At 41.7% G+C, this 27583-nt stretch overlaps 1 protein-coding gene across 3 annotated transcripts in view; it reads right to left on the minus strand.

Moving 5' to 3' along the window:
- The window catches only part of vps13b (vacuolar protein sorting 13 homolog B), a 322674-nt gene that overhangs the window by 63148 nt on the left and 231943 nt on the right, over positions 1–27583 (minus strand). For all 3 annotated transcript variants that reach the window (XM_087177216.1, XM_087177217.1, XM_023418652.2), the window contains exons 35-40: positions 23960–24301; positions 23005–23419; positions 22639–22776; positions 15286–15681; positions 3016–3218; positions 1476–1692 (exon numbers count right to left, since the gene is read on the minus strand). In XM_087177216.1, the coding sequence (XP_087033342.1) occupies positions 1476–1692; positions 3016–3218; positions 15286–15681; positions 22639–22776; positions 23005–23419; positions 23960–24301 (1711 nt within the window). The remainder of the gene's footprint in view (positions 1–1475; positions 1693–3015; positions 3219–15285; positions 15682–22638; positions 22777–23004; positions 23420–23959; positions 24302–27583) is intronic.

The following is a 27583-nucleotide window of genomic DNA, read 5'->3' on the forward strand; positions in this document are numbered from 1 at the left end:
GATATTTTTTTATGGTTATTTTCTACTATGGAATCTGAACCCCCCAAAACAATATCTCCTAAAAGAGCACTGTGGATGTTTCCACGCTCACAATGTTTATATGCGTAAGAAGCCGTATATAAACAAAGTGGCTGAGTAAACATTTTTGCTATTGACTAAACATCCATTGATTGAACCATGGCTTGCACCTGCAACAGCTGGATAACACTGGATCTAAACTTCTGAGTGGTGTTTGACTTAAGTCGTGGCTGCTGTTTGTGATTCAAGTCCTTTGGAAAAATGTTTATTTGAAAAAAACAGTGAGGCAGAGAACTTCTGCTTTGTTTGGCCCCTGGGGCTACAAACACTGAGACTCTCTTTGTAGAAAACACATTTCAAGGGGCAGCAAAGTCTGTCTGTGGCTGATTTTAGCCTTTTTGTGAAGCAGTGAGCTGCCCACTTGAAGGTGGACAGTGTATTGTTCTTAAGAAGGAAAAAAGACACTTTCATGAGGTTTTGCTTTCATTTGTGTTTGCTTGAACTTAGAGAAAGTGAGAGACAGAGAGTCCTTCCACCCTTGTCTCTATCCATCTTTCATCTACTCCCCTGACCATCTATCCCTGTGTCAGGCCCCTGAGGGGCCACTCGCTACTCTCTCTATTCGGGGGCCCGTTTCCATGGCTGTTGACAACATGTTGCCGACAGATTGCCCCCTCTGTTCTAGTTCACTACTGTACATTCTCCTGCTTCAGTCAGCAGAGTAAATGCATCAAAGATCAGTGGAACGGTGCAACAAACAAAGACTCAACCACAGCTGACAGAGTGGACGGCTGGTCTACAGCCAGGCAGAAGTTTGATCCTCTGTGTATAATGTTCCTGTGTGTGTCTGTGTGTGTGCACGTAGAGGACAGCACACACAAAGCACAAAGAGGGGGAATAAACAGCATGTTACTCAGAGTGGAACCAGGCAGACATGTCCGATGAAACTTCTTTCCACAGAGGGCTTTGATCTCACTCTGATTTAAGCCTGTGTGTATCTTAAGTGACATCTCACTTTGTCACAAAGGTTTATGAATGATGTTCATCCTATGGATTCAGGGAGCAGTGCTTACCACTGTTCCATCCATTTTGAAAACCTTGTCAAGAAAGGAGGAAAATCGATGCCCAAGAAATATCATTTTACTTTGAGTCTTTGATAAATCTCTTTAAAAAGCAATTTTGTCTGTTTGCAATTAGTGACATAAATGCCAGCTGATAAACCACCACAAGCAATCAGTCTTCGTGAGTTTGTTCTAGTCCTGAACATCTGAAGCTCTTATGTGAAACGAACAGTTCAGCAAATGTGTCAATTCAAAAGCGGATTTAGAGTATTTTAAGCAATATATTTATTTATAGTATAATTATCTGCCAGGCTTAAAAATAGTTGTATAGCTAAATATATTGTGAGCCGCATGTCATCTCTGCATGAGCTCAGCATGCACTGTATAAACATTCACCTGAGTCCTGGATGTAGTGAAAATGCCCTGTGCGCAGGTCATCTGAGCTGTGCTCTGTCCGAGGAGAGGGGGAGCCTGGGGAGGGAGGTGGCTGTGTGTGGCAGGGTTTGCCCTTTGAACTGCTATCAGCTGAATCCCCTTTCTGGAGGAAAAGGTACGATCGCAGGTGCTCCTCCACCAGCTTCAGGCAGTTCAGATGTTCTTGGCCCCAGAAGACCTGTGGAGACAGAACAAGAGAGGGTGAGCTGGATGGTATGGAACGGCGGGTAAAGGGTGCGTTAGGGGGAATGAGCAGAGACAGAGGAAAACAAGGAGGTCAAGACAGAGAGAGAGAGAGAGAGAGATATTGGAAGTAATTAAAGTAAAAAACAGACAGTGAAAACAAAAAGGCTAGACAGTGGCACAGACCCACAGCTGATTCATAAATACCTGAGTCAACAATTATTCAACTTTGTTTTCCAAAACAGGAAGAGAAGCAGTCCGGGCTGTCCACATCATCACCCCCTTCACATCCTTACTAACATTACCTAACATAACCTTACATCCTCTTTACTTACCCGTGGCATTCCCCTTCCCTTGCTCCATCAAAGCGGGTCTGTCTGGGGTTTGGACTAAGGAGCAGGAATCTCTGAGTCAAAAACTCTTCACACATGGAGCTGCCTGCTTGCCCGCTTCTCACTAGCTTGCAAGGGTGGGTTATGACTAAACTCTAAAAACAGGAACATTTGGGGATTTTTTTTTTCAAGTTTTTGGAAAGAAAGCATGAGAAGAAGGAATCGGAGGGAATTCTGGTGGTTTTGTACAGCACTTGATTAAAACGCCACAAACGCCAGTATTTGCAAAGGGAAATGTATGATTACGTATTAAGTGTTGAGTTGCAAGTGATGTTTTTGTTAATGGGCACGAAATGAAGGGAAATAAGGGAAACATCCAAAATAGGGGAGGGGGTTACCCCTGAAGAAGTAATGTGGAATAATACATTGGTAATAATGCGTTCAGTTAGTCACATTTTCAGTGTGGACATTATGTAACTTCTCACAGGAAAAAAGACACACATAAGATACAACCCCCACCCCACCCCTGAAAATAGCCTTATAATATTCCACCACTTAACCAGCAGATGACTCAAATCTACAGTGGAATTACAGCATGCAATTCCTACTGTCATCACTTCAGCTGCAAAGAGGCCAGAAGCCATGGCAGAACCGAAGAGGAAAAGTAAATTTAAGAGGAGTGTTAAGTGTGTGATGAGCTGTGTCTGTGGGTGTCAGCTCATGAATACTGTAAGGATTAATTTGGAAACCAAAACCACTCGAACAGAGATGATATTTTAGTGGCCAATAGCATTGCCTCGTGATTAGAGGCTGTTCGTTTTACTGGAAGAGCCTCACTCAAGCCCTCAGGGTGAGTGTCCTTGAGCAAGACACTCAATCCCAACCAGGTGCAGAGGTGCTGATGTGACCCTGACCTCTAAAAACCGGAGCTGTGTTGGCTGATAAATTATATGATTGAGGATGCTGAAATGATGTCATGGGCAAACCTGTAGCAGGCCTCCCTTGAGGTCCAGCAGCAGTTTAGGGGGGCCGGGCTCAGGTCCAGGGCTGCCGCTGTGCCGACACCACCGAGCCTCCAGGGAGGTGCTGCAGGAGAACGGCCCCAGCAGGAGATGGCTTCGGTCCTTCAGCCCTGTTCTCACCAACACATCTTGCAGCTCCAGTAGCACGGAGGAAGCCTGAACTGCATCTAGGAAGACAGAAGAAGCAGCAATGAATGGCATGTATGGCACAGGGTAAAAAGGTAAATAATATGTCAAGAAAATGATGAGAGAAAGTGTTATTGACACACCCTGTTGACAAAATCATTTGTTGAAAAAAAAAAAAAAACGAAGAGGGATCAAATAGACAGGAAAAATGTCTAAAATTAATACTAAGATATTTTTACCTATAATTACACAGTCAACTGATACATTTATAACTAGGCCAGATGAAATTTAAATGCATAAACAATTCAACCTCAATATTCAGTTGCACGAGTGCCTGTATCTGTTTTGTACAAAGTTCAATTACACCAGTCTGCCAAAAAATCATAAAATTATTTGTACTTAAAAATCTGCAGTGAAAGCAACTTTTTCTAACTATTCAACTCAGCATTTTGTTACAAAGACTAGATCAGAGACACTAGTGTTCCCTTAATTATAGTACAATATAGTAAGATTGGTTAAATAATGCAATCTAAATCAACATTTTTAAGTAATATTTACTTTAACTGTTTAGTGGAAACAAACTCGAGGTTAAGTGTGTGATGTCAAGGCAGCAAAATCCACATCACTGGCCTCAAAACTATCATGCTCATCTGTTATTATTAGTGTAAACACTTGGCTCTTTGAAAGAAGAAAGCACCATTTTTCCACTTTAACAATACTTGGGTCTAAGGCTAACAACATAAAACTAGCGTGAGTTATTAAGATCGTGTCTCTGTGAACAGAGGTGTTTTGGGGTCATGCTTACACCAATCTGAATCTGTATAGATTCGAGTTCAGAGTCAGTGTTTCTGTGATTTGGTAAACGAAAAGGTTTAGCAGACATGATGAGAGTGAGAAAACCCTGATGGAATCCAGACAGTGGAGCCAAACACCCACTCATCCTGAAAGAACCAAAAGTAGCAAAAACCCCAATTTAATGAGGAAAGTTTAAGCGTTCTCTGTCCTTTCCATTAAATCAGAGATGTGCCACTATCATCACAGGTTGCCCTGAACGTGTCCTTTTGGTCCCATAAATCATTGGGCTGAAAACCCTTCTACTAGTCACTGACATGGGAGGGCTGATCTGGTCAGTTAAAGATACAGCAGCAGCAGCCCATTTGGAAACCTCAACCCTGGATGACTAATACTGGCCTGAGAAACGACTCTTTAAACATGCCTTTTTAAAAATTCTCACACCAGTCTGCTTGGCTACAAGTCTGAGAAAGCAAACGAAAGCAGCAGCACACCTGTTTCAGTCCAGAAATATATTACAGTTCCTAATATTTCATTGTTTGACTTTTAAAATCTTAACAGTAGTAAAGAATAAAGACAGAGAAAGAAACTGTAAAAGTTGGAATGTTGATTGTCACATTCAAAACAACAAGGGTAACTATTTGTAAAACTGAAAAAAAAAACTATGCAATAATGGTAAGCAAATGGTCACATATACAAATAATAAAAAAAAAAGTCCTTATTTATATCTCAGTCCTTTGAGGAAAGACTTCTCTGGGCCTGGGTTTCACTTGGGGAAAAACATATGAAGAGAGAGGGGGGTCTATATGATGAATATATGACAGACAATTGGACTCGCTTCTTTTTTCAGGCTTGGTAAACTGAGTGAGAAACATCTTTTTCAACATTAGAGCCCAAAAACTCTAGTTTACCTACTAATCTTTTCTGGTGTTGCAGCGCAGAAAGAGCTGCTAGAGATTATTCCCTGAACTTACTGACATCGGGTTTATTTTCATGGCTAGGACTTATTAGTCAGCACAGGGGAACTCCCAAGCTGGCTTGTTAAATGGGGAATCTTTCATTCAAACATCTACAAATTGAGACGCATTTAGGTTGCAGACACACAAAAGTTCATACAGAAAAGCACATCCAAATTCCTTCATACATACAGATGTAAATGCAGACGCACAACCAGACTCAAACAGATACACCCCACATACATATTTGCACACACACAATCAGTATCAAAGCATTCTCTCCTGTCTCACCACGCGTCATTTAAAGCCCAGTTGACCGCAGTGCCTGGTGTTAAAGCCAACAACAGCGGCCAGCAAAAATCACCCTAATTGGGAGTGGTTTTAACGAGGGGGAATCCCTTTCTTTCTTGATCCCTAACTCCAATCTTCCATCCAGGCTGAATAATAGTCACAGGAACATTTCTCCATCCTCTCTCCATCCCTGCTTCTGCTCTGAATGACCATGTTAGTGGTATGTAGGTTTGTCTACAGAGATGTGTCAGCAGACAGCCCAAAGACATTATACTGCTCAGCTGTGAAGAACCACTATTAGCAGGAAGGAGAGGAAGGAATGTAAAGGAAAAAAAAATCCAACTGGGAAAGTACGGGAGCATGAGGCAGGCAGTACCTGTGTGCCTTTATTTTCAACATGACGTTGCCAAAAGTGTTGGAACCCTTCCACTTAAAGAAAAACCAAGTAACTGGCATCCACTGTTCTCTATTTCATATTTCATAGAACAGTCAAGTTGCTTTTGATTTTCGATGTAACATATTATTTCCATTATATATTATTTCCAGTTCTCTCAGTCTTGATGAGTGCCTTCTCCCAACAGCGAGTTTCAGCTCTTTCCATAGATGTTCCATTGGATTAAGACTAATAGGATCAGAATGTTTTTTCTTCTCATCCATAGTTGGTGCTTTTAGATGTAAGTTTTGGGTCATTCTCCTGTGAGATGAGAGAGATGACCTGTGACTGACAGAGCTCTCTGACACCAGGCTTTATGTTTCTCCAGAATGCCTTCATCATTTTCCTGCACAGATTCAAGGCTACAAAAGCAAGCACATAAGACAAATGGGGCTCCTCCATGTTTCACAGCGGGGATGGTGTTCTTTTCTATGAAAGCTTCATTTTGTCTTCTGTTAACATAGAGCTGATGCAACTTATCAAAAAGTTCTCATTTTGTTTCATCTGTCTAACGGACAGTCTCCCCTAAGCACTGTGGTTTGTCCATATGCATTATCGAAAACTCCAGTTTAACTTTCTTTAAAACTTTCTTTAAAAGACGGTCGCTCCTCAGTCCTCTTAAGAACTTTCATTCAGAAAGTGACATTTGGTGGACACTGTTGTGCCTTGATCGTAGAGGTAAACCTGCATATCTTTTTAAGTTTTCCTTGGTTCTTGTTCCACTATTCAAACCATCCTTCTGTTCAATATGGGGTCAATTTTCCTCTGGCAGCCGCGTCCAGGGACTGGACCCATGGACCTTAAACTTCTCAATAAAATTAACAACTGTCATCACAGGAAGATTGTGTGAGATTGTGTCATAGCCTTTACCTTGACCATTTCTTCCTTACCTCCTCTGACAACCCTTTTCTTTTCTCCTCTCTTGTCCCTGTTCAGTGTGGTGCATACAATGATACCAAACTACGCAATAAGTACTTTTTCTCCATTTAAATAGGCTGAATGACTGATTACAAGTATGAAGACAACTGTGATACCAATTAAAGACAAAAGTCTGCTTGAAACATCACTACAATCAACTTGTTTATCACCACTTCTAAGGGGTACCAACAATTTTGGCCATTTTAAAAGATCTTTGTAGAAGCAAGAATTCGGCTCTTTTCAGAGCTTATTTGTTTTATTCTGTGGTGAACCAAAGCGATTAAATGTATGATAAAAAGAGCTTTTCATTTCAACACTTTCATGGAAGAACAGAGCATTTTTCAAATTAGGTGTTTTGTGAATAAAAAGCACAAAAAGCCACAAGACAATGGAGAAAAGAGAATGATGGAGTGAAAAAAGAAAGAGATAAAATAGGAACGAACTGAAAGAGCATGAGATTGCTTAATAATGAGAAAAAAAATAGCAACTTTTTTGAGTTTTGACCTCAAGCATATACAGTGGTTGTGGTATGAGAAATGATCCATACTAGAGGCTAATGAATGGACAGTTATCATCAGATCATCTCTTAATACAGCCCCACACCTTACAGACGGACACACATGTGCACACACGCCCGATAAATACCTAAACCATCCACATAAAACTTTACAGAGAAGCATGGTGTGGGGATGAACAACAATACTGTTTTATGTCACTGTTTATTATGTGGCTGTCCCATATGGAAAAGCGATACACTCACTCACTCACAGACACCGGAGTAAATGTACAGCTGTTGTTTTGGGGGTATCTGAGGCGGCTCCACTGAATGAAATGAATATGGGCACTAAAACACACACTGTCAAATATATATACATATATATATATATATATATATATATATATATATGAAGTGAAGATGCAATATAGGAAGTTTGTGTCAATATAATGAGAAACTGAATTCTGAACTAACTTTGATCAAACACATATATGAACACACTGACTTACACCTGCATATGTCATGTTTTTACAATAGACTTATCAGTACAACAGTGCAAACCAGCACACCCTCTAACGTACAACCTATGACACCCAGGGAACAAATTGGGTGGTGGAACAGGGTGGATGGAAATCTTCCTAAAGTGAAATACATCTCTGGCAAACACTTGGGTAAGATTAGATAGGATCTGAGACTGATTTACCGTGTCGGTTTCTCCCTGGAAGCCGTTATCTGACCACTGCCTGACTGATTTATACCCTGGGACGTACTGGTATCAATTAGAAGAAACCTAAAGGAGTCATTACCTAACTAGCAGAGGCCCCCGAAGACTGTCTGGGATGGTAAGAGTAATAGAAGTAATATACTGTCACTCACCACAGAAATACACTATTCACTCACCACAAGACCACTATAGGACACTAGAGGAAACTGGTTTTGTAGCAGGGGACAGTGTCAGCCAAAATGGCACAGTGCAGGGAGTTGTGTGTCATCCAAGCCGTTACAAATACAGTAACTGATGAGTGTTGATGAGTTACATATGGGCTCAATGACAGCTGCAACGCATAAGCAAATTACATATGGTAAATGCCTGTTCATTTCTTAATATTAAACACCACTTTACGGAAAAATGTGTACAGCGATAATGGTCAAAAAGAGAGCTCTTATTCCCACAGTTGGAATTTTCACTTTATGCCATTCTGTTACCCAACCTAAGCCTGAAGGGTCTTGACAAATTATTGGGTTTTAGGTCAAGTTTGGGCCATCTCTTTTTATACAGCTTCAGGCTTGATTTGGTTTTGGTTATTTTCTCTCTGGCAGCTCCAGTGGTGTGTGGGTGTGTGGGGGTTTGTGTCTATGTGTGTGTGTGTGTGTGTGTGTGTGTGTGTGTGTGTGTGTGTGTGTGTGTGTGTGTGTGTGTGTGCATGCATGCGTGTGATATGTTGCAAGTAGGATATACAGTGCCCAGCAGGCAAGTGAAAGAAACAGCAAGGCAAGCCTTACGTTACTTGAGCCTGGCAGACTAACGCTCAACAATGGAAGAAATAAAAGAATGCTGCTGCTTCAGTACACAGTGGAACCTTATGACCTTAAATAACCTCTGATTGTGCTTGCACATAGTTTTGCTCTGGATTACGACTGTTTAATCTCTCAGAGTTCTGAATTTACTGTCCATGTACTTTGGGCGATACTGGATAAAGGTGAAGTTGAGCATGATACAGACAAGTAACTGAGGAAAAGTTTTAACCTGAGCCATGCCATACAACAATGACAGCAATCATATCACATCTATACAGGGTTAGTAGTGCACAGTTAATTTTTTCTTTTTTAACGAAATGGTATCAGATCAGGACTTGGTATTGGCTGATACACAAATTCAGGTAACAGAATCATTATCGGGAAGTAAGAAATGGTATCAGAACATCTCCAGTGGCCATTCCCACATTAGCTATATATGGGTGACAAATGAAAAAAAAAACCCTGAATAAATGGGTAGAGAAACATGACAAATGCAGATGCCTCTACAAAGGTGCACTGCATGGTACAGTTAAGCAATTAATATCCAGTCATGCTCTGTGATGTGTAAAAATACTGGGCAGGCCCAGTTGATTCTCACTTTGTATCAAGATGGTAAGCCTGTGTTTCAATAGGAAAAGTGACTAAAGTGACATCTGTATTTAGATCTATGGGAAAGACATCAGTAAACAGGCTTGGAAATTGTGGTCAACAGCGCATGTTTGATGACCGTGATGCTTGTGCATTAGTGCGATATGTGAAGAAAAACAGAAGCAGCTCTTCCTCAGACTGAAAATGTCAATGCAGGATGTGATTAGACTGTCAGCAACAGTCAGTCCACAACTCCATAGAGAAGGATATTATAGTAGGGACGCAGTGCATAAACCCCTCATTACAAAAATGAATGCAAATTTGACAGTTCAGTGGTGCAAAAGCCACAGGCACTGGTCTACAGAGATGTGGAAATAAGTGATCTGGTGAGATGAGTCATCCTTCGCCATCTTCTCCACAAGTGCATGTGTGGTGTACATCAAGAGAATAATACAGGCCTGAATGCTTGATCCTGACAGTGAGGGGATCTGGTGGCTCTGTTATGCTGTGGAGGGCATTTTACTGGCATGGTGTGGGTCCACTTTTCCACTCCATGTTTCCTTAGAGAAAAGGGGTCACTGCAAATCAATACGAAGTCGTTCTGAGTGATCAACTCACTCTGCTGCTCCGCTCCTGTGCGGGACTGAATCGAACATAGTTTCCTGGGGAGTCAGAGGTGAGGGAGATGACGGCCACAAAGAACCACAGTGGGCCATGCAACCTGCTGCACTGGGCTAACCACTACAGCACGCTAGTGGTATCAATCTCACACCTGCTCCTGCCCCGCGGCACCACAACAGCTAGAAGCTAGGTAACCTCTTTGGTCAAGCAGTTTGTTCATTTTCCACTGAAGAGTTGGCAAGTTTACTAACTGTCAGGTCTTTGTGCTTCTAATAAGTAAAGCTATACTACAGCTGGAACAATTAGTAGATTAAATGATTAGTTGACTGACTGAAAAACATCAGGCAATTATTTGGATAACTGATTAGTTGTTACAGTAATTTTTCAAGCAAAAATGCCAAACATTCTGTATTGTCCTGGCTTTGCTGCTTTTCTCTGGGTTATGTGAAAGTTCATTGAATATCTTTAGGTTTTGGAGTGATGGTAAGACATAGATGAGGTTGAGGTATGATGAGGTTACTTTGGCTTTTAGGAAATGGTGATGGGAATTTAACAATACATTCTGACATTTAATCGCCCAACCAAACAATTTATCAATTAACCGATAAATAATCATCAGATTGATTGCTTATGAAAATAACCTTTCTGACCATTCTCCTGGTTCAAGTTTCCACAGAGTGTAGTCTGTAAGCTCAACATAGCTCCATGCTGAGAGCCATCAATCTTCCTCAAAATATGAGTTCTGAACATTTAATAAAAGACTACAATTAAAAACTGTAAACTCTTGTTTATGTTTGTCTCTGATAGTCATAGTCAATGGTAAGTTGGGTTAAGTTGCCAAATCACAGGAGGGTGCATTTCCAAATATAAATCTCTTTAAGTTTGGCTTTGCTCGGCTTTTCTCTTAAACTATTGAAACAGAAATAATATGATAATATGATAAATGGAAAAGAGTGGCTTTCTTTCAGCAGAGTAAACACACTGACATGAGTGTAATTCAAAAATTGGCCATGGAAACAAAATGAAACTTGAAAAAAATGAAGAGACATAAATAAATAATGGGTAGTTTTCACTTCATTCAAAGAACATACGTTTTCCTTTACAAGTGTGCTGGAGTAAATCACCATGAAAAAGCAAGGGTTCCACAGAGGCAGAGGACCAAGGAAAGCTCTGTGTGTGTGTGTGTGTGTGTGTGTGTGTGTGTGTAGTTGTAGTATGCTTATGGAAACGTGTGCACTAGCAACAGAGTCTGCTGTTAAGTGTGTATGTGTGTGTGTGTGTGTGTGTGTGTGTGTGTGTGTTCTTAGGAAATCGGGGGCACTCTATGGGCAGTCTAACGGAGAGCTGAGAGATTAGGGAGGGTCTTGTTTCATGGACCTTAAGACATCTGTTCTCTCTCTCTTGCCCACCTCCCAACCTTTCTTTCATTGAACTATAAATGCCCCCCTACCTTGGGGAGGGGTGAGTCGTGGATGGAGGGAGGAATGTGGGGCTTCCACTTGCTTTTCATTAACACAGGATCTGGTAACACACCTCACTGTCAACCTAATCCCCTCTCTCTCCATCTTGTCCCCTGGCAGAGGGGGGCTGCCATGACCAGGTACAGAGCCCCAGATGTTCCATGGATTGGGGGGGGTGGATGACAGGGTCTTCACCCCACTGCAGCTATGGATGTACGCTAATGAAGACAGGGTGGGGCGGGGTGAGTCCAAAAACATATACTGAAGAGACCCATGTTACTGCTCACACAGTAATCTGACTGCCTTCTGGTTTCCCCCTCTGCCCTGTATTATATCTCCTTCATTTCTCTACCATTCCTTTTGCTTCCTGTCTGCCTTTCTCCAACTTTGTTTTTTGGCTCAACTTTTTTCCTCATCTACTCTTCTTAAACTTTCTTAAACTTTCTTGTGCTGAATCTCCTCTCTGCACAGTTCTGCTATTTTTCTTTGTCAAATAGCATTTTATTTCCTATGACTTCTTTTATCTTACTCCTTCTTCTCTCATTTCTGTCACTACATCTTCATTTTTTCTCTCCCTCTACTTCTCTATCTCCATCACCCTCCTGCTTCCCTTCTTTCATACCCCCCCCCTCTGCTTCCTCTTACAAACTGGCATCATCCTGAGGTCTGCTCAGGATGTGGTCCATCAATCTCAGCCTGCCACTGAGAAGCGGCAACGCAACGCAACACAAGCAGCAACAGTAGTGGTACATACTGTAGCGGTAGTAATACTACATTCTTCTGTCTTACATCTCTCATGTACAGCTTCTCCCAGGGGGGTCATTCCTGCTGACTTATTATGGCAGCTCAAATGCTCAACCTTACAGAACAGGAATCCTAACCTTTATCTTCCTAAAATTCCAAGGTATCCATTTTCTGAGGTATGGAGCAGGACCGGAGAGGCCGGGTGGTGGTGAGTGATGGAGGCAGTGCAGCTAAGGCTAAGAGTCAGCAGATACATCTATTGTCGTCAGTGATCGCTCTGCGTAATTTGAGACAGTTTGTCTCCTTTCGATGTCAACAAATCTGGAAACACTATGTGAAGAAGCCCTCTGGGAAAATAACCATGTGTGTTGTGACAAAGATCTATAAGAGTGCTAAAGTTATCAAGAGAGAGAGAAAAGAAACAACGGGGTGAGACAAACATGTTATTCAGCAGGATAACTTGTGAAATGTATTTCCAATTACCCTTTCCCACACAATAAAAGATCCTCTTTGTGGGGATTTGGTGCCATGAAAACTTTGTAGCTCTCTACTGGCAACATACACAGGTGTTACTCCTCTCAGAGATGAGACAACAAGAAATATCAGGGCCTATAATGAGATCTATATAGAGGATCTCAAACCTCTCAGGTATTTCAGAGAACACTCATATATGATATATGAGGAGCTGAATCAAACCTTAACTGCACAAAATGACAGCACTAGTTTTATGGGCAGATATTATAATGTCTTGTTCAGAACATACATACATAATGTTACGTTTTCTGAGCCAGAACAACACAGACCTTGGAGCCCGACTGGGGACGACTGATCCAGTGGATGTCAATAAACACCAGTGATCTTGATCCCACCATTTTTATTTGTGTTCAGTCAAACTGTAATGTCTATCAATGTGCTTGTAATGGTAGAGTAAACAATACCCATGAAAAGACAGTTCACTGTACACTAATCTCCATTTCCTGTGTTTACTGTAAATGAATCAAAGAACTACTAATAACAAATATCTTAAAAAGTATTACTGTATGCAAAGGAAGAGCAGTGACTATAAATAGTAGAATCATTTGAATGGAAAATGAGTGGGAGGGGATTAGTTTTCATATTAGCAAAATTGTGTCTAAACTATTTCTTTTTCCATTGCGTTGCACACAACGTTTCAACTGTGTTTATTGAAGTATGGATGAAGAATGAAAGCTGAAAAGCCGGTGAAAATCAGGGCAGGGCACGGGTGCTGAGTATTGTGTCACCGTGCAGTTATGCAGATTTGAGTAAACAAGTGCAAATTGTTTGAGGTTTTAATTAACATTTTCGACAATCATTTTATCTGAAGTAACCCTATATAACAACATCTGCAAAACAGATGCAGGCACTTAGGGAGCCCAGCCCCAGCTCCATCCTTGTTCCTTTGCACCCCCAACAGAGATGTGTTGCTCAGCGGCACCAAGGTACAAACCATCTACCTGCTAAATTATGAGTCAACTTGTCCCCTTGTTATCTACTGCGTGTGGCACATCAGCTCCTCACTCTCTTTTCTCTCTGTTTCCATCTGCTGTACAGTTTGGAAGACATGCCAAGAAAATAGCAAAAACTGAAAAACAATCCAAAAATCCATGATCATCTGTAACAGCACGTTGGGTCACACCCAACAGCACAGAGAAATTGGAAGCTTTTTAATTTATATTAGTATTAGCAGATCTGATTGTCATAATGGAAATACTGTGATGCCTCCTGGATAATAGTCAGTGTCGATGAAGGCAGGGTTTGGTCCTAACATGAAAACAAACATCTCACTCTCACACACACTCATACATTAGCAAATGAAATATCATTCTCTCTCAGACCCTAATATACACATATCGTTGCAATCAAATACACACAGTCTCAAACCAACTTAAGATCCAAGACTAACACAAACATCTCACTTTACAGTTTACTTACAAACCTTGTTTTTGGCAAATGAGGGCTTTGCTAGCATGTGTAAAAAAACAGCAATATTCCAAATAATACTGAAAGCAATACTGTTATTTGAGTCGCAACCTTTCCCAGTATGAGTGAAAGACAGCATCAAATCTTCCAAAAACAGCTGAGACATCACGTTCTCTTCAACAAACAAGTGTAGAAAGGGGAAAGTTTGGCAAAGTGATACACAGTGAGATACTGATCAATAAATATTCCAAACTCACAGGCCCATACACTTACTGACTGCAGTATTAGAGCATATTTACACTTGTTCTCTTAATACAACCTGCTCTTTAATTGAGCACAATCCTGAGGGAACATGTTGCTTGAGCTCCAGCTACATTCCTAACAAATTTTCATCTGAATGAATAACAAATAGAAGAGTGGGGTGCACTGGGTACAGCGCTTTAGAGTTTGTCCACATCAATATTTGTTTGGTTACATAACATAATGACACGAAACAGAACAATTTGTTCTTCACTACATATTTTATTGGATATTTGGAGCTTTGTGTAACTGTACTTTATTTTCAAAGGGCCTGGACTGATTCCTGTTGGCTTACATGCTCACATGAGCTAGGGTACTAGACAAATGACACACCACAAAAAAGTGTGTACATTTATTGTTGTGTACTGCAGAGTCTTAAAATTGTGGTTTCTTTAAAATATGATAAAATCTGCCAAATGGGGTGAAGTCATTGCAGTTGTTTCCAATGTAGCTCCACCTGTTTCAAGAATTTCCTTGAAACAAGTGGCAATATCTTGAAATAAAACAGAATAAGATGGATTACATCACTGGTTTGATGTTTTTCACTTTTCACATTAAGAAAAAGTAACAGTGGGTCATTTAAGGTCCAGATCCTTGTTACTTTGGAGTGATACAACATGGGCCATGTACTGAGCTTAGATAACACATGGGAGTTGGAGAAAATGAAAAAAATGGAACAGTGACGGATGGAAGGTTATACACGAAAACCTCTTTATGCTGGTATAATTTACAACTAATAATTAACAATTATATGGGTTCTATGTTTCTGGCTAAAACATAAAGGTGAACTTAAGGTCTATGAAGGTTTGAAGAACTATGACAATTAATATTTGGCTGGCCCTTTCAGGTAACAACCGCCAAGTATGTTTTTCATTTAATTACTTGCTTTGGTGTTCAGTCGATTACAAATTAATGCAGCAAATTACAGAAGATGTGGTTTTATGTTTCTGCACCTGTGATCCAGTGCATCTGTGTTCTTGTGTCTCTGCCCAAAGAAGCTCAAAATCATTTTTCAGTTTCTACAAATGGAAGATATTTGTCTTTACTCACCTTCTATCCTTGGCCCTGACTTCATGTTCAGACTTCCTGTCATGGCTGATACTGATACTGTCACGCTGGGCTTCTTTGGATGAGCCTCCGTCTCCATGACTACTACAATCTGGGCAGTGTCGAGAGAGACCTTATGGAAGGACACCGCCAGGGCCCTGAAGCTGCTGCTTTGACCCAGAGCTGAGGCCTGATGGTGGGGGTCCGAATGAGAGAGAACGGACCTGGGCTTTGTCTTCTTAGGGGAGGAATGAGGCGTGGAGGAAGCAGAGGGTGGTTTGGTGGAGGAATCCCACACATGGTTTGGTAGGACTTTCTTCAGGTAGGCTTTAGCCTGCTCCAGCTTCGCCAGAGTAGGATTTATTTTGAGGGGGCGTGAAAGCTCTATGTTCAGCTCAGCTGTGGAGAGAGGGAGACAGAAAGAAAAAGAATTAAAGAAAAGATGAAACATTAAACAGTGACTAAACAACAACTCCCTCTGTGGACAGTTTCTGGGAGAAGTATCTCTTTGTGCTCATCCTGACTTTATCTTCTTTATGAAGTGCTGAATAATAAAGAAAACCAAACAAGCAGTAGTAGCAGTAATGCTTTTTGACAGGTAACAAAAACATAACTTTACTGCCGGGAAAAAAACACATAAGTGCAGTAAGTGTAGTATGCAGTAGTTTCTGGATCTCTCTGCAGTTCTGTTTGTGGCTGTTTGTGTTTGTGCATAGAAAATGAATATCTCATATATTTCTTATGATTAGCAACCTAGTGCCAAACTGTTTAGTCTTACTCAATGGTTAAGTAGGGCACCTTAAACAATGTTAAACCCAGGACACAAATTGAATAAATTCCCTGCTGGCTGGGGCCCTTGCTCCTTGCTGACATCTTAGTCTGTCAGTGTCATTTGGAAACTCACCATAAACTGGACACAATCCATTTGGGGGTTTTAAGAAAAGGCAGTACCACTGAGTAAGATCTGCTGTCATCCAACCCATGGAATGCTGCATAATACCATGTCTCATAAATCAAACTTTGAACTCTTCTCTCCTCTTCTAATCACTCAGCTTTGCATGCAAGTAACTGTTAAATAACAGCTGGGTCCAGTCTCAATCTCTTTCTCCGTCTTACATGCACACGCACAGTTACTGGCTGTCTCCCTGTGATATCCTAACGTGACACTGCGGAGTAGCAGAAGAGAATCTTTTCTTCATGCCAGCCATATAAATCCAAGACTCCTCGGCATCTTCCGTTCTACCTCTCCCTCACTCTCTGATGCACTACAGCCTTCAAACACTTGACTGGAATTCACAGAGACACATGACTTAACTCAATGCCGTTTTACACCACTTCCATTATCCCATTTTTCCACTTGGTCATGATGATGGGAGAAGGAAGCAGCCGAAAACAACAGCAGCTGTTTTTCATGGTCTCATCAAGGCACCAGTGTTTAGAGGCTTTTTAAGGGTCTTAGGCCTCCTGTCTGTCTCCTCCCCAGGTAGGAGCACAGGATGACATGACCAGGAGTGCTGCCAAGAGAGGCAGAAGAGTACACACACACACACGCACACACACACGCACACACACACGCGCACACACACACACACACACACACACACACGCACGCACACACACACACACACACACACACACACACACACACAGACTGCCCTCAGGGTAGAAGTAAGGCACTTGGTCAAATAGAAGGATGGCTGGAGAGAGGTATTGGAGGAAAGATGGAAAGGAAAGGTGGATTTTTCTGTGCAATGTAGCTTATCATTTCCACTTGACTTATCACCAGGAAACGTTCCAGTGGTGGAATAAATAGCCCGTATGCAGCTGTTCGTCCAGGTTCCTCTGCTCCCCTCCCATGTTCTTTCAACCTTTCATCCTCTCCCCCTCCGTTTCATGTAGCCCATCTTTCTGCTTCCTCTCGCTTCTCTCATTCCTTTCTATCTTTTACTTTTCCTCCATTCCCCCACCTCAACAGCCCCTCCCCCCTCTGTAATCACATAAAGCTGTCTCTGATCACCCACTCAGGGCCAAAGCTGGGGCCTGGGCCTTGCTTGGCTCTGCACAGAGGGAGATATGGTCCTGATTATCAATTGTCCTTCTTCCCGAAGTCTCTTTCTGCCCCCACCCTGAAAAACTCATCCTCCTGTCCAGACCTAGCCAGTTCTGGAGTGACAGTATTACCTGTTAAACCCATCAGAGATTCACCTGGCCTGAGTGATCAGTGCAAATTCAACAGCTTGCTATAATCCAAAGATTTTTCAAGACTTAACCAATATTTAAACTTTAATCAGTCCATCCAGGATGTTCCTATGTTGCGATTGCAACAATTAATGCCAAAAAATTGCAATTTTGTCAAGTCGTTTCAGTTTTTCTGCAAATTTTGCCAATCATAGCAGTTGAGCCATACACATGTATGTCGCCAAACTCACTTCCTTGTGTCTGGTTGTGAAGATTCAGACATGAGTGACATGAATGTATCACATTTACCAACAAGAATTACTGCTCAAGAGAGCAGGGCAAGTAGCGGTAAATTGTTTTATATGCCTGAATTGGCTGAATTATTAAAAAATTATCCAAAAATAAAAAAAATAAAAATCACAACTTCTTTTTGCAATGTTGCATAGCAATTAAAAAGAAATCTGCCATGAAATTAAGCATTTCAGGCCACAACTATTCTGTTTAATGAAGTATTTAATTTACCTACATGCAGCTACACATTTATTCAGGAAATCCACCAATGGGAAGTTTGATTCTGTCGGAGCTGTCTCTTCGATCTATCAGAGCTACCATAAACAGATTTCTTCATTCATGTAAATATTTTACTGGGCAGGCAATGAACCACTTACTTTTATAATCTAGAAGCACAATAGAAAATGATTTAATGAGTTTGTTAACTGCACAATGTGTAAGATATGATATTGTAATTTCCAATTGTCTGTTGCCCAAAACGGTTTCACTGACATTATTTATCATGAATGGAACAAGCAATGAAGTACAGCAAACAGCTAGTTCATTAATTCATAAAAATGCCTCTCATGATATGACCTCAGACATGTTACACATGGCAGGTCAAATGACTGACAAATTTATTACTTCATAATTCAATGATTCCTTCAGAGACTAACAGATGAGTTCAAAGGAAAATTCTTTCACTTTTGCGCTGTCAAATGACAGAAGGATAAAGTGCATCCCTTGTGTGAACTCCGAGACAACTCTCCATGGAAGACCCTGGAAAGGAAGGGGGCCACGGCATCTGTACAGATTCCCCCTGTCTCTATCCAACAACCAGTGGAGCATATTTTTACTGCATTGGAGCAATGACAAAAGAAGAATCTTTGCAGAATTCAAATGAAATCACTTCACAGCATTATATGGCCATATGTCAAGCACATCAGTGATATCCTTAAGTTTCGTTGTTTCTCTGGAGCTGATATGAATGTGTGTGAGAAAGCCTTTACAGTGATGTTCCATGTGGTTTCACTATAGAGGGAAAGGAGGTAGAAGAGGAAACTAAAACCTCCCAACAGTAAAAGAAAAAAAAAAAAATATATATTTACAAGTCATGACGGACTTTTTTTTTTTTTTACAGACTAAACTGCAAAATCATGTATTTATGGATCAAGATGTATTGCAGCACTATGACTTCTCAACGATAAACACTGCCACACCTCTTACACACTGTAGTGAAGAATGGGAAATACTTGGGAAAGTACAAGTAACAATCCAAGTTAACATTGATTTCAAATGTGCTGTAATACTTTAGGGCTGCAAGGAGACACAGCAGAGATTTTTTAAAGTAAAAACTAAGAAAATATCAATTATTGAAAATGAACTCAATAAAGAAGAATGGATGACCCCCCAATTCAATGAGTCAAACAAGGGCTTTTTCCAACAGTGGCATTCTCACACAAGTGTTTTACTATAAAAATGTTAGCTTCAGCTGTAAGACTAATGGCTATTTTAAGAGGACTGTCAGTGGAAGGCCTGTGCAAGGAGCAAGCTTCAAGCCTGGAGGTTAAGAGGTGGTGTTGGTGTTCATATACCTTTAAAGAACAGGCCTTAATGTGAACAGGCTGGGGGGAATCAGAGACTGGCCCTTCTCAGGTGTCAGCCTCTATTAGCACTGGAGAAAGTGGGAGATCAAGGTCTGACAGAGGCACATACACACACACATATATATATATATATATATATAACTCTGCAAAGTTGTGGGGGAGATCAACTATGCTTATTACCCAGGTTGCTGTGCCTTTTAGGCAAGGTCATACATGACGCCATCCCCACTTTGAACCTGGTGTCGGGAATATGTGTGTGTGCAAACACCACAAACATTGTTTTCATTCCCACCCCCCCCTTTTGATTTCTCGAGCTGACTTTTATGCTTGACTCTTGACAGCACAGAGCCTGTGTCAGACACAGGTGGCAATGTGTCAAATTACACAGGGCCCATATGTGAAGGGCATGTGTGGATGTCTGTGTTTGTAAGTGCCAACATTTTTTTGAGGTATATCTGTAGAACCCCACTGTCACAAAAAAAGCCTCATACCAAGTAAGGCCAGTGACATGCACCTCAGATGCCATCTGACTCAAATTAGAGTGGTTCTGGATGGTTCGGAGGGGCACAGGCTTGTATACAGTAACTGACAACATTTCTACAAACCCATAGCTTGATGGGAACCAGGGACACGGGAGAGTAATGGTTCCAATTTGTTCTAGCTAATCTATCACCTGCTGCTTCTCTACAGAGGGCTTGGATGATCTCTCGTCTCCAAGTGGTAGCAGTTACTTCTGGACTTGTTCACTGACCCCCTTTAAGACTGGAACTGAGTAAGAAAGATGAGAAAGGGAGGGAAGGAAAGTGTGTGTGCGCGCTTGTGTTTTCACTGGTCAATCACTGAACCCTTCTCATGTTGGAAAAAAACAAAGCCAGCCCGGCCTTTTTCATGTACGGGCTTGCTGGTCAAGCCTTGAACCCTGCTGGTTCTGAAAAAATCTGGCTTCCTGTCTGTATCTGCATTAGTATTGTGTATATGTATGTGTAAGTGTGTGTGTGTATGTGTGTGTATATGATGAGCGGCTGCTGAGTGAGGGTCAATGCTGAAACACCATCCAATTTACAATACACATGTTACAAGTGTTTCCCACTCAGCATCCTTGGGAGGGCAGCTTTGATTGGTCCTGCAGAGGAAATGCTGCTGAAATTGCGAGCATATTGCTGTAAACACACAGCAAGACGTGGCCTCGTGGCGGTCTGCTCTCTGTTTGCGCCTCGTTGAAATAAATCAAATGTGAAGCATTGTTGAATCAAAGTAGAGCTGCCAGACATGATACATACACATCACAGCACAAACACACAGCGACACACAGTTATAAAGACTTGCATATGCAAATAAACCATCTCTAAAAACAACAGGGGACAGATAATTAAAATGCTGGTTGTGAATTTTCTTCCTAATCCTGTCTTCGTCTATCCTTTCTTTATTCTTCCTTGAACTCTTTTTTGTTTCATATCAAAAATAGATGAATCCAAACAATTAAACCACTGAGTAAAGGCATCAAAATATCAAATTGAGACATTTACTAAACATTCTTAGTAATGATGCAGATGCCTCAGTTAAGACTGATTCATGTTTCCGACTAGAAAATGATTCCTGTTCATCTCATGGTGCTGTCCAAACAACAGCATTTTGTGAAGTGTGTATTTGGTGTATTTTGAGTCACCATCCATGCACAGATTCTAGGGCTCTTTGTAACTTCTTCCTTTGCTCCTCCATCCCTGAAGAGGATAACTCTCTCCACCAGAGAGTCATCTAACCAAACAACACACAGTTGTGTGTGTGTGTGTTTGTGTGGAAGTGTGTGTGTGTGTGTGTGTGTGTGACTGTGTGGGTGATGGGGGACCAGTAGCATGTGTGGTCAATTCTAGATGTTTCCAGCAGAGCCTGACCTGGGGCAACCTCACACTGAGCCTGGATTCTTTGTGAGTCATTTGGGAGGGGACTGTTTGTATGTGTGTGGATGTGGGGAGAATGAATGTGAGGGACTATGATTGAAGTTATCATACAGACAAGGACAGCTCTGCTCTTTACTAGTTCAAGGGAAACACCTGACTGTAATTGCACAATGTTGGGGTCTGCGCTTCAACTGTCTACTACAATTGGATGTAACCACAGCACAATATGAATGATCTTTAAAGATATGACAGGCAGGAATCCTGTTAATAAATTAAATGAAATTGAACAATCAACGCTGAATGTTATATAAATTCTAAAAGATAAATAAACCGAGTGAGATTAAATCTATTTAAACATTTCTAAATCTTTGGAAACCACACTCTGCTGCTGTTTGTCTTTCTTGCACCCCTCCTAAGGGAGATCAGAGGTCAGTATTACTCATTATACTGAAGGAGCGTCTCTCTCTACTCACTACACCAACATGCCTCTCCTGTATACAGTGAATCCCCATCAGAAAGGACTCATATTTACCATATATGATCAAAACCTGAGTGAAATTCTGATGTAATTCATGCCTCATGGAAAGGTCATGCTCGCTGTAATTTGGCTGCTGGCGCCATCTGGAATGAGCAGAGGGGTAGATGGACATTACTGGTGTGAGTTTGTATAGTGTGACTGCTGTGGTGTACAGAGAGCTGTATTGTGTTATGTTGTGTGTTCCACGAGGACAGATAAGCTGAGGGCTCTCTGCTGACAGCGGGGATGTGTGTAGGCGAGGGGGCTACTCGTATCCAGGCTGGAGCTCCTTCTTGTCTACGTGCACGGTATGTGTTCATGATTGTATGCATGTGGAAGAAAGACAGAGTATATGTCAAAGTATGTCCGTAGTCGAGTGTCAGTGTGTATGAATCTGCAACATCTGGCCCACTGGGTTCAGGGAGCTGAACTCTGAAGGATGTCTTGTTCCTACACACACTCCATGAAACCCTCATATGGATAAGAAGGTTGTGCATTCACATTGCAGCCCACTCACACTTGTATTCATTGCAGTTCTGTTTGGTTAGAATGTCAGGCACACCCTTAGGTCACCAACCTTAGCTTAAAGCTACTCATATGGATATCATATCAGTCTAAAAATAGAGAACCAAACCCTGTGAAAAAGAAAATCCACAAGAACCTGATGTTTCGCACACACGCACGCACGCACAAATCAACAGTGTGTGTGTGTTTATTCATTGTGTGTGTCTATGTGCTCTCTTCTTGCTCTTTCACATTTCCCCTGAAATGTGATTAAATGTGAAACGGATGCTCTCAATTGTAAAACGAGCAAGTTAGCGTGTGTGTTCAGAAGTTGCATGTGTTGAACAGAGAGTTTGTGTGTCTATGTGTGCATGATCCCCACCTGGTCCATTGAGGAAATCTTTGATCTGGAGGCAGAGCAGAGGGGGGGGTATGCCCGTTTTACTGTCCACTTCTCCTGCTACTGTCTGCAGCCAAAACACGTTGTAGTCAAGAGATTCTGGAAGAGTCTTTCCTGGGTCTGGACAAAATGAGGCAGAAGAAGAGATTAAGAGAAAAAAGAGGAGAGAAGGAGAATGGGAAAAGGAAGAGAACAGGACAGACAAAGAAACTGTGTAAACATATTTAACATTAAGAGATTTTCCATCTACTAGTCTGTTAGTCTTTCTCTGTGGTATGATGGGTTTGTTGCAAAGTTACATTCCCTGCACTTTAAATATGATCTATATCTTAATCAGCTCCAGCTCACCTAGGCACTTGTAGTCAGAAGTTACTCCTCTTAAGGCCACATCAAACACAGACAGCTCCATCCTCTGCTTGCGGTGGTGGCAGCTGAGCAGAGCAGAGGGCTGCAGCACCTGGAGGTACAGGAGAGGTTCCAACACTTGGTCCCCAGCCCCTCTTCTCCCTGGCTGCCTCACTATGGTCACACCCAGCGCCTGGCGTGCTGAGGAGCGACTGGGAGTCGGAAGGCCATCCAGGGAGAGCAGGCTGCTTCTCAGGAGCGGGGAGGCTGGCTGGGAGGTGTTGCTGTTGAAGATGTCCTCAGCTGTCAGGCCTGCAAGGGAACCCTGTGCAGCTGGAGCAGGGTCTGGAGTCGGCGAGGATGAAGCTGGAGGAGACTCAGACAAGATCTCAGGCTGGTTGAGGGCACTCTTTCCTACCTAAAGCAGATGTAAAAGGATCATTTAGTACTATATCAAACATTAGTTTGCACAAAGTTCAATGAAATTACTTGAGACAATGATTCAATAAGAATCTGGCAAATTCACAAGGGACTTTTGGTCCATCATAATTTGCCAGCATCATGCAGTTTATACAGATCCTGTTGACATCACCCACAGACAATTAAAGTCTTTATTAAAGTCAGCTAGATGGGCAGTGAAAGATTAAAGGAAATAACACAATTGCCCCCTGTACTGTACACATTTAAATTACAGTTTAAAACACATCATGATATTGGATAAAATCAATTTGTATAAATTGGGACTGTATGAAAATACCATCATCACATAATTCTATGTCATTCTCAAATGTAAAGTTGATTACAAAACTGCTGTATTAATCCTTTGTACTTATACATGAAGGCACATTTTGCTATTGTGTATGGAATGAATAATTATATACACATGGACAACTGACAGATCCAGAGTTTGACTCACATGCAAGCTTCTGTGTTTTGTGGATGAAGGCTTTTTGTTTACCTTATCCCCAGGCTCCTTCTTCTCCAGTGTGCTGGGAGTGTCTGCCGATAAGGGAAGGGCCTTTGAGGGACTGGAACAAGCATAAGTCATGACAGACAGCTTGCTAGCGGTGAGGAAGATGTCGAAGGGGATGAAGCTGAGGTTCTTGGTGATAGTGGACTTGTGGGAGGGCCTAGCGATGCAGTGGTGGCTGGCCCCACTCTGCTGCTCTATTTGGACGATGCGGATGCGAGCACTGTCGCTGCCGAAGCCGCTGTCCTGCCCAGTTCCGCTGTGACGTGATGAGGAGTCAACGCCCGTCGCAGGGTCACGGCTGCCACGCTTCTGCTCATGTTGACGCACCTGTACATAGAAACAGTGAAAGGTAAGACAATGTTCACACTGATGCTAATCTTTTTTGGACACTTAAGTCAACTGTAGATGGCCGAAAGGGGGGAGAGAAAAGGGTTTCACTAGAAAAAGTTTTGTAAGTGGTGTGCTATTCGAAAACACACACACAAGAGGAGATGCTACCTGTGTAAATTCACAAACACAGCTAAACATGCACACAGTTTTTATGGTTGTGACAAACATGAGAATTCAATTTGCATTAAAACAAATGCCTTATCTCAAACCAAACCAATGTCGTTTGTTAGCATTACAGAAGGGGTCAAGAGCATCAAATAAAAATGGATGAAAGCTTTTTTTCCTTTTTTTTGGTAAAATTTGTTTCTTGTTTGGATCCTGGCTTTACAAGAGGACACAAACCAAATAACTTGCTTGATTGAAACCATGGACAAATTGACCAAAAAAGGAGAGCATCGTATAACCACAGAGACATTAAAGGCATGCTCTGGGACTTTTTCTGTGGTCTAAAAATCATTTTGCACTTCTTGCAATATTGGAAATGTCCTAAGAGAAGGGCCTCACCCTGGCAAATCGAATTGTTTCGTGCACTGACTGTGGTACTGTGTATAAAGCAGCTGAGATTTTATGCTTGGCTCCAACTAACGGATATCGGGAGACTTCCAGCCGTTGCACCAATAAAAAAGCTTTCAGTGACAGATGCTATAAATCAATGTAAGTAGGTTGCTGGGTTTCAAACAACAATGAAAATAGGCATCTTTATTCTGCCAAAGCATGCCATCTTTAAGACTATAAAGAAGCCGCCACTGATTCCCATGGGACAGGAATGAGACAAACATTTCAAACTAAATGCTACCTGCCAACTAATAAATTATTGGACATGTTTATGTAGAACGGACACGAGTGGCTAAAAAAAAAAGCTTGAATAAACATAAACGTTTACGTTTCAAAAATTTCCCAAGCACATGGAAAATATTTTGTAGATGCTACAAAATTCGTGGAACTGACACCGACAAAAAGGCAGAACTAAAAATATTAAAAAAGAGAAGGCAAAGACACATATCAACATGTAAGGCCATTTCAGTTTATTCAACCACTGCGTCACATCATTTCAACAGCCCTCTGACAGCTGCATGCTTGACAGGTGCATCATGAAGAGACTTAGGCCTATTCATCATAATCATTTCCAATAACATGTCCAACACATTATTACCCCACTATTAAGGCCTCTCCCTCATGCTTCTCCTTCATGTTAATGGTTACAATGTCAGTCTCAATTAGCTACTGCTGCCTTTTGAGACATGATTATGATAAATTGAAAAAGTTAAAAAATACAGAGGGGGAGAGTTTTCAATAGACCCAAGGTGTGTCCCATCCTATCCCACCATCGTCTGCCCCAACCTGCACATGGTTGCTATTATAACATGTACTCTTAGCTGCCCGCTCTCTTTCTCTACATCCCACCCACTCCATGAGAATTTTAAATGTATATTATTGCTGTGGTGGAGATAGTGTTTCAAGACCTCCAGGCAAATACTAAACCCACTGGCAGGACATTAGACAGAATACTTGACTTATTAGATATTTCCTATTCTAAACAGTGTCATCAAAGGCTAAGAACAAGAGCCATATAAAACACCGCGGCATGCCTGCCCGCCTGCCTGTTCTGTTCTGCCGGGCTCATGTGAGGGGCTTCCATAGACTCGGCCCTGCCAGATTCCTCTCCTTTCCCTGGCCTAATGAGGACAGGATGTGTGCACTCCTTTTCTGTAGAAATGTAAGATTTTCCAAGCAATGGGGAGGGGAGAGAAGGCAGAAAAGGGCCTAGACCTGTCTCCATGTGTGTTGTGTTAAGTGGGTAAAACTTGTACTGAGGTAAGGAGGTATTTCAAAAAGGTACTTGGCAGGGGCAAAATGTCCACTCCAAGGAGCGCCCCACGTTGGAAGGGACAAATAAGCTGCACAGCAGCTGGGAAAGAGCAAGCGCCAGGAGAAACTGCCAGATACTCTTTACGCTTCTCTGTCTCTCTTCCCAAGCAGGCTGTACACATGCATTTACAATTACAGTAAATACCCCGTCTTCTTTTTAACCACCACTACTAAGAGAGTGCCCCCTAAGCAAATTCTTGGTCTATATTTAGATGTGCTTACGAGTGGAATAAGGGATAATGGGGAGCACAAATGGGGGGTGTAGAGGAAAAGAGACAATGAGAAAATACACCACAGCGCACAGTTGTTCATATAGTTTGACTCAACACATGCAATCAATGCATTCGCAGACATGTACGGATAAACACACATGAAGTCAGTTGCATTCCCAGGGTTTGATCTCAGCGAGTGTTTTAAAGCTCACAACTGTATTGTTCCCTGTGTTTCTGGGCTTGGTTATAGCCTCACTGCGCTTACTCACTGAAAAAGAGAACAGGTATACACAGAAAACATAAACCTATCGCTCTGTAGTCTATATGCTTTAACCTTTAGCCAATTTATTCACTGACAGAGGGCAATAAATTCAGAATACAAACATGTACTGCAACTACAGGCCTGGTCCCAGCTGAAATCCCCTTTTCCAACCATTACTTTCTATTATATTGTATAATGGCTGCACTGAAGCGCTGTTTCCAGATCCCAATGCAATCTTTCTCTGGACTTAGTTGATCATGATCATGAAAGTGGGACTACACACACATACACACAACGGCCCCCCCAAACCCAATCGGCCAGTCATGAAGTCATCCCCTCAGAGTCTCTAGGCAGAAAATTCTGGAAAATGGAGGATAATCCCCAAAGTGTGAAACCATGAGTCTCCCAAGTGCCAATCATATCAGAGCGCATCTGTACGACTTCTGACCCCTATTTCTGTCAGTGTAACTCAGAACAGCTTGGCTAGAGGAAGGCTAATATGTGGAAGCAAATGTCACATCATCCAAATGCCACCCGTTTACAGTGTTGGCTGGCTAGTTGAATATGACAACATAACTTTTACATCTGAATACCACATATGCGGCTGATTGTTTCCAGATGAAAGAAAAGTAGGTTGCAATTCAAGTTCAGAGATCAGGGAACATGAAAATCTGAATGTTTTAAGATGGTAGGGAAATCCATGGTAGTCGATAGGAAAGAATATAATAAATACAGTCCAAGTAGCAAAGGTGACTATTATTCCTTTCAAAAGGTTCCATTTAAAAGCCACATATCCCCACTGAAGTCTGAATCTAGTCAAATTATATAATAAAGGCTTCCAGTGTGCCCAAGTTTACTTTAGGGGAATGAAAAGGA

Source organism: Seriola lalandi, unplaced genomic scaffold, assembly GCF_002814215.2.
Source record: "Seriola lalandi dorsalis isolate HSWRI2012SDOR001 ecotype SW California unplaced genomic scaffold, Sedor1 jcf7180002054583, whole genome shotgun sequence".
Lineage (NCBI taxonomy): Eukaryota > Metazoa > Chordata > Actinopteri > Carangiformes > Carangidae > Seriola > Seriola lalandi.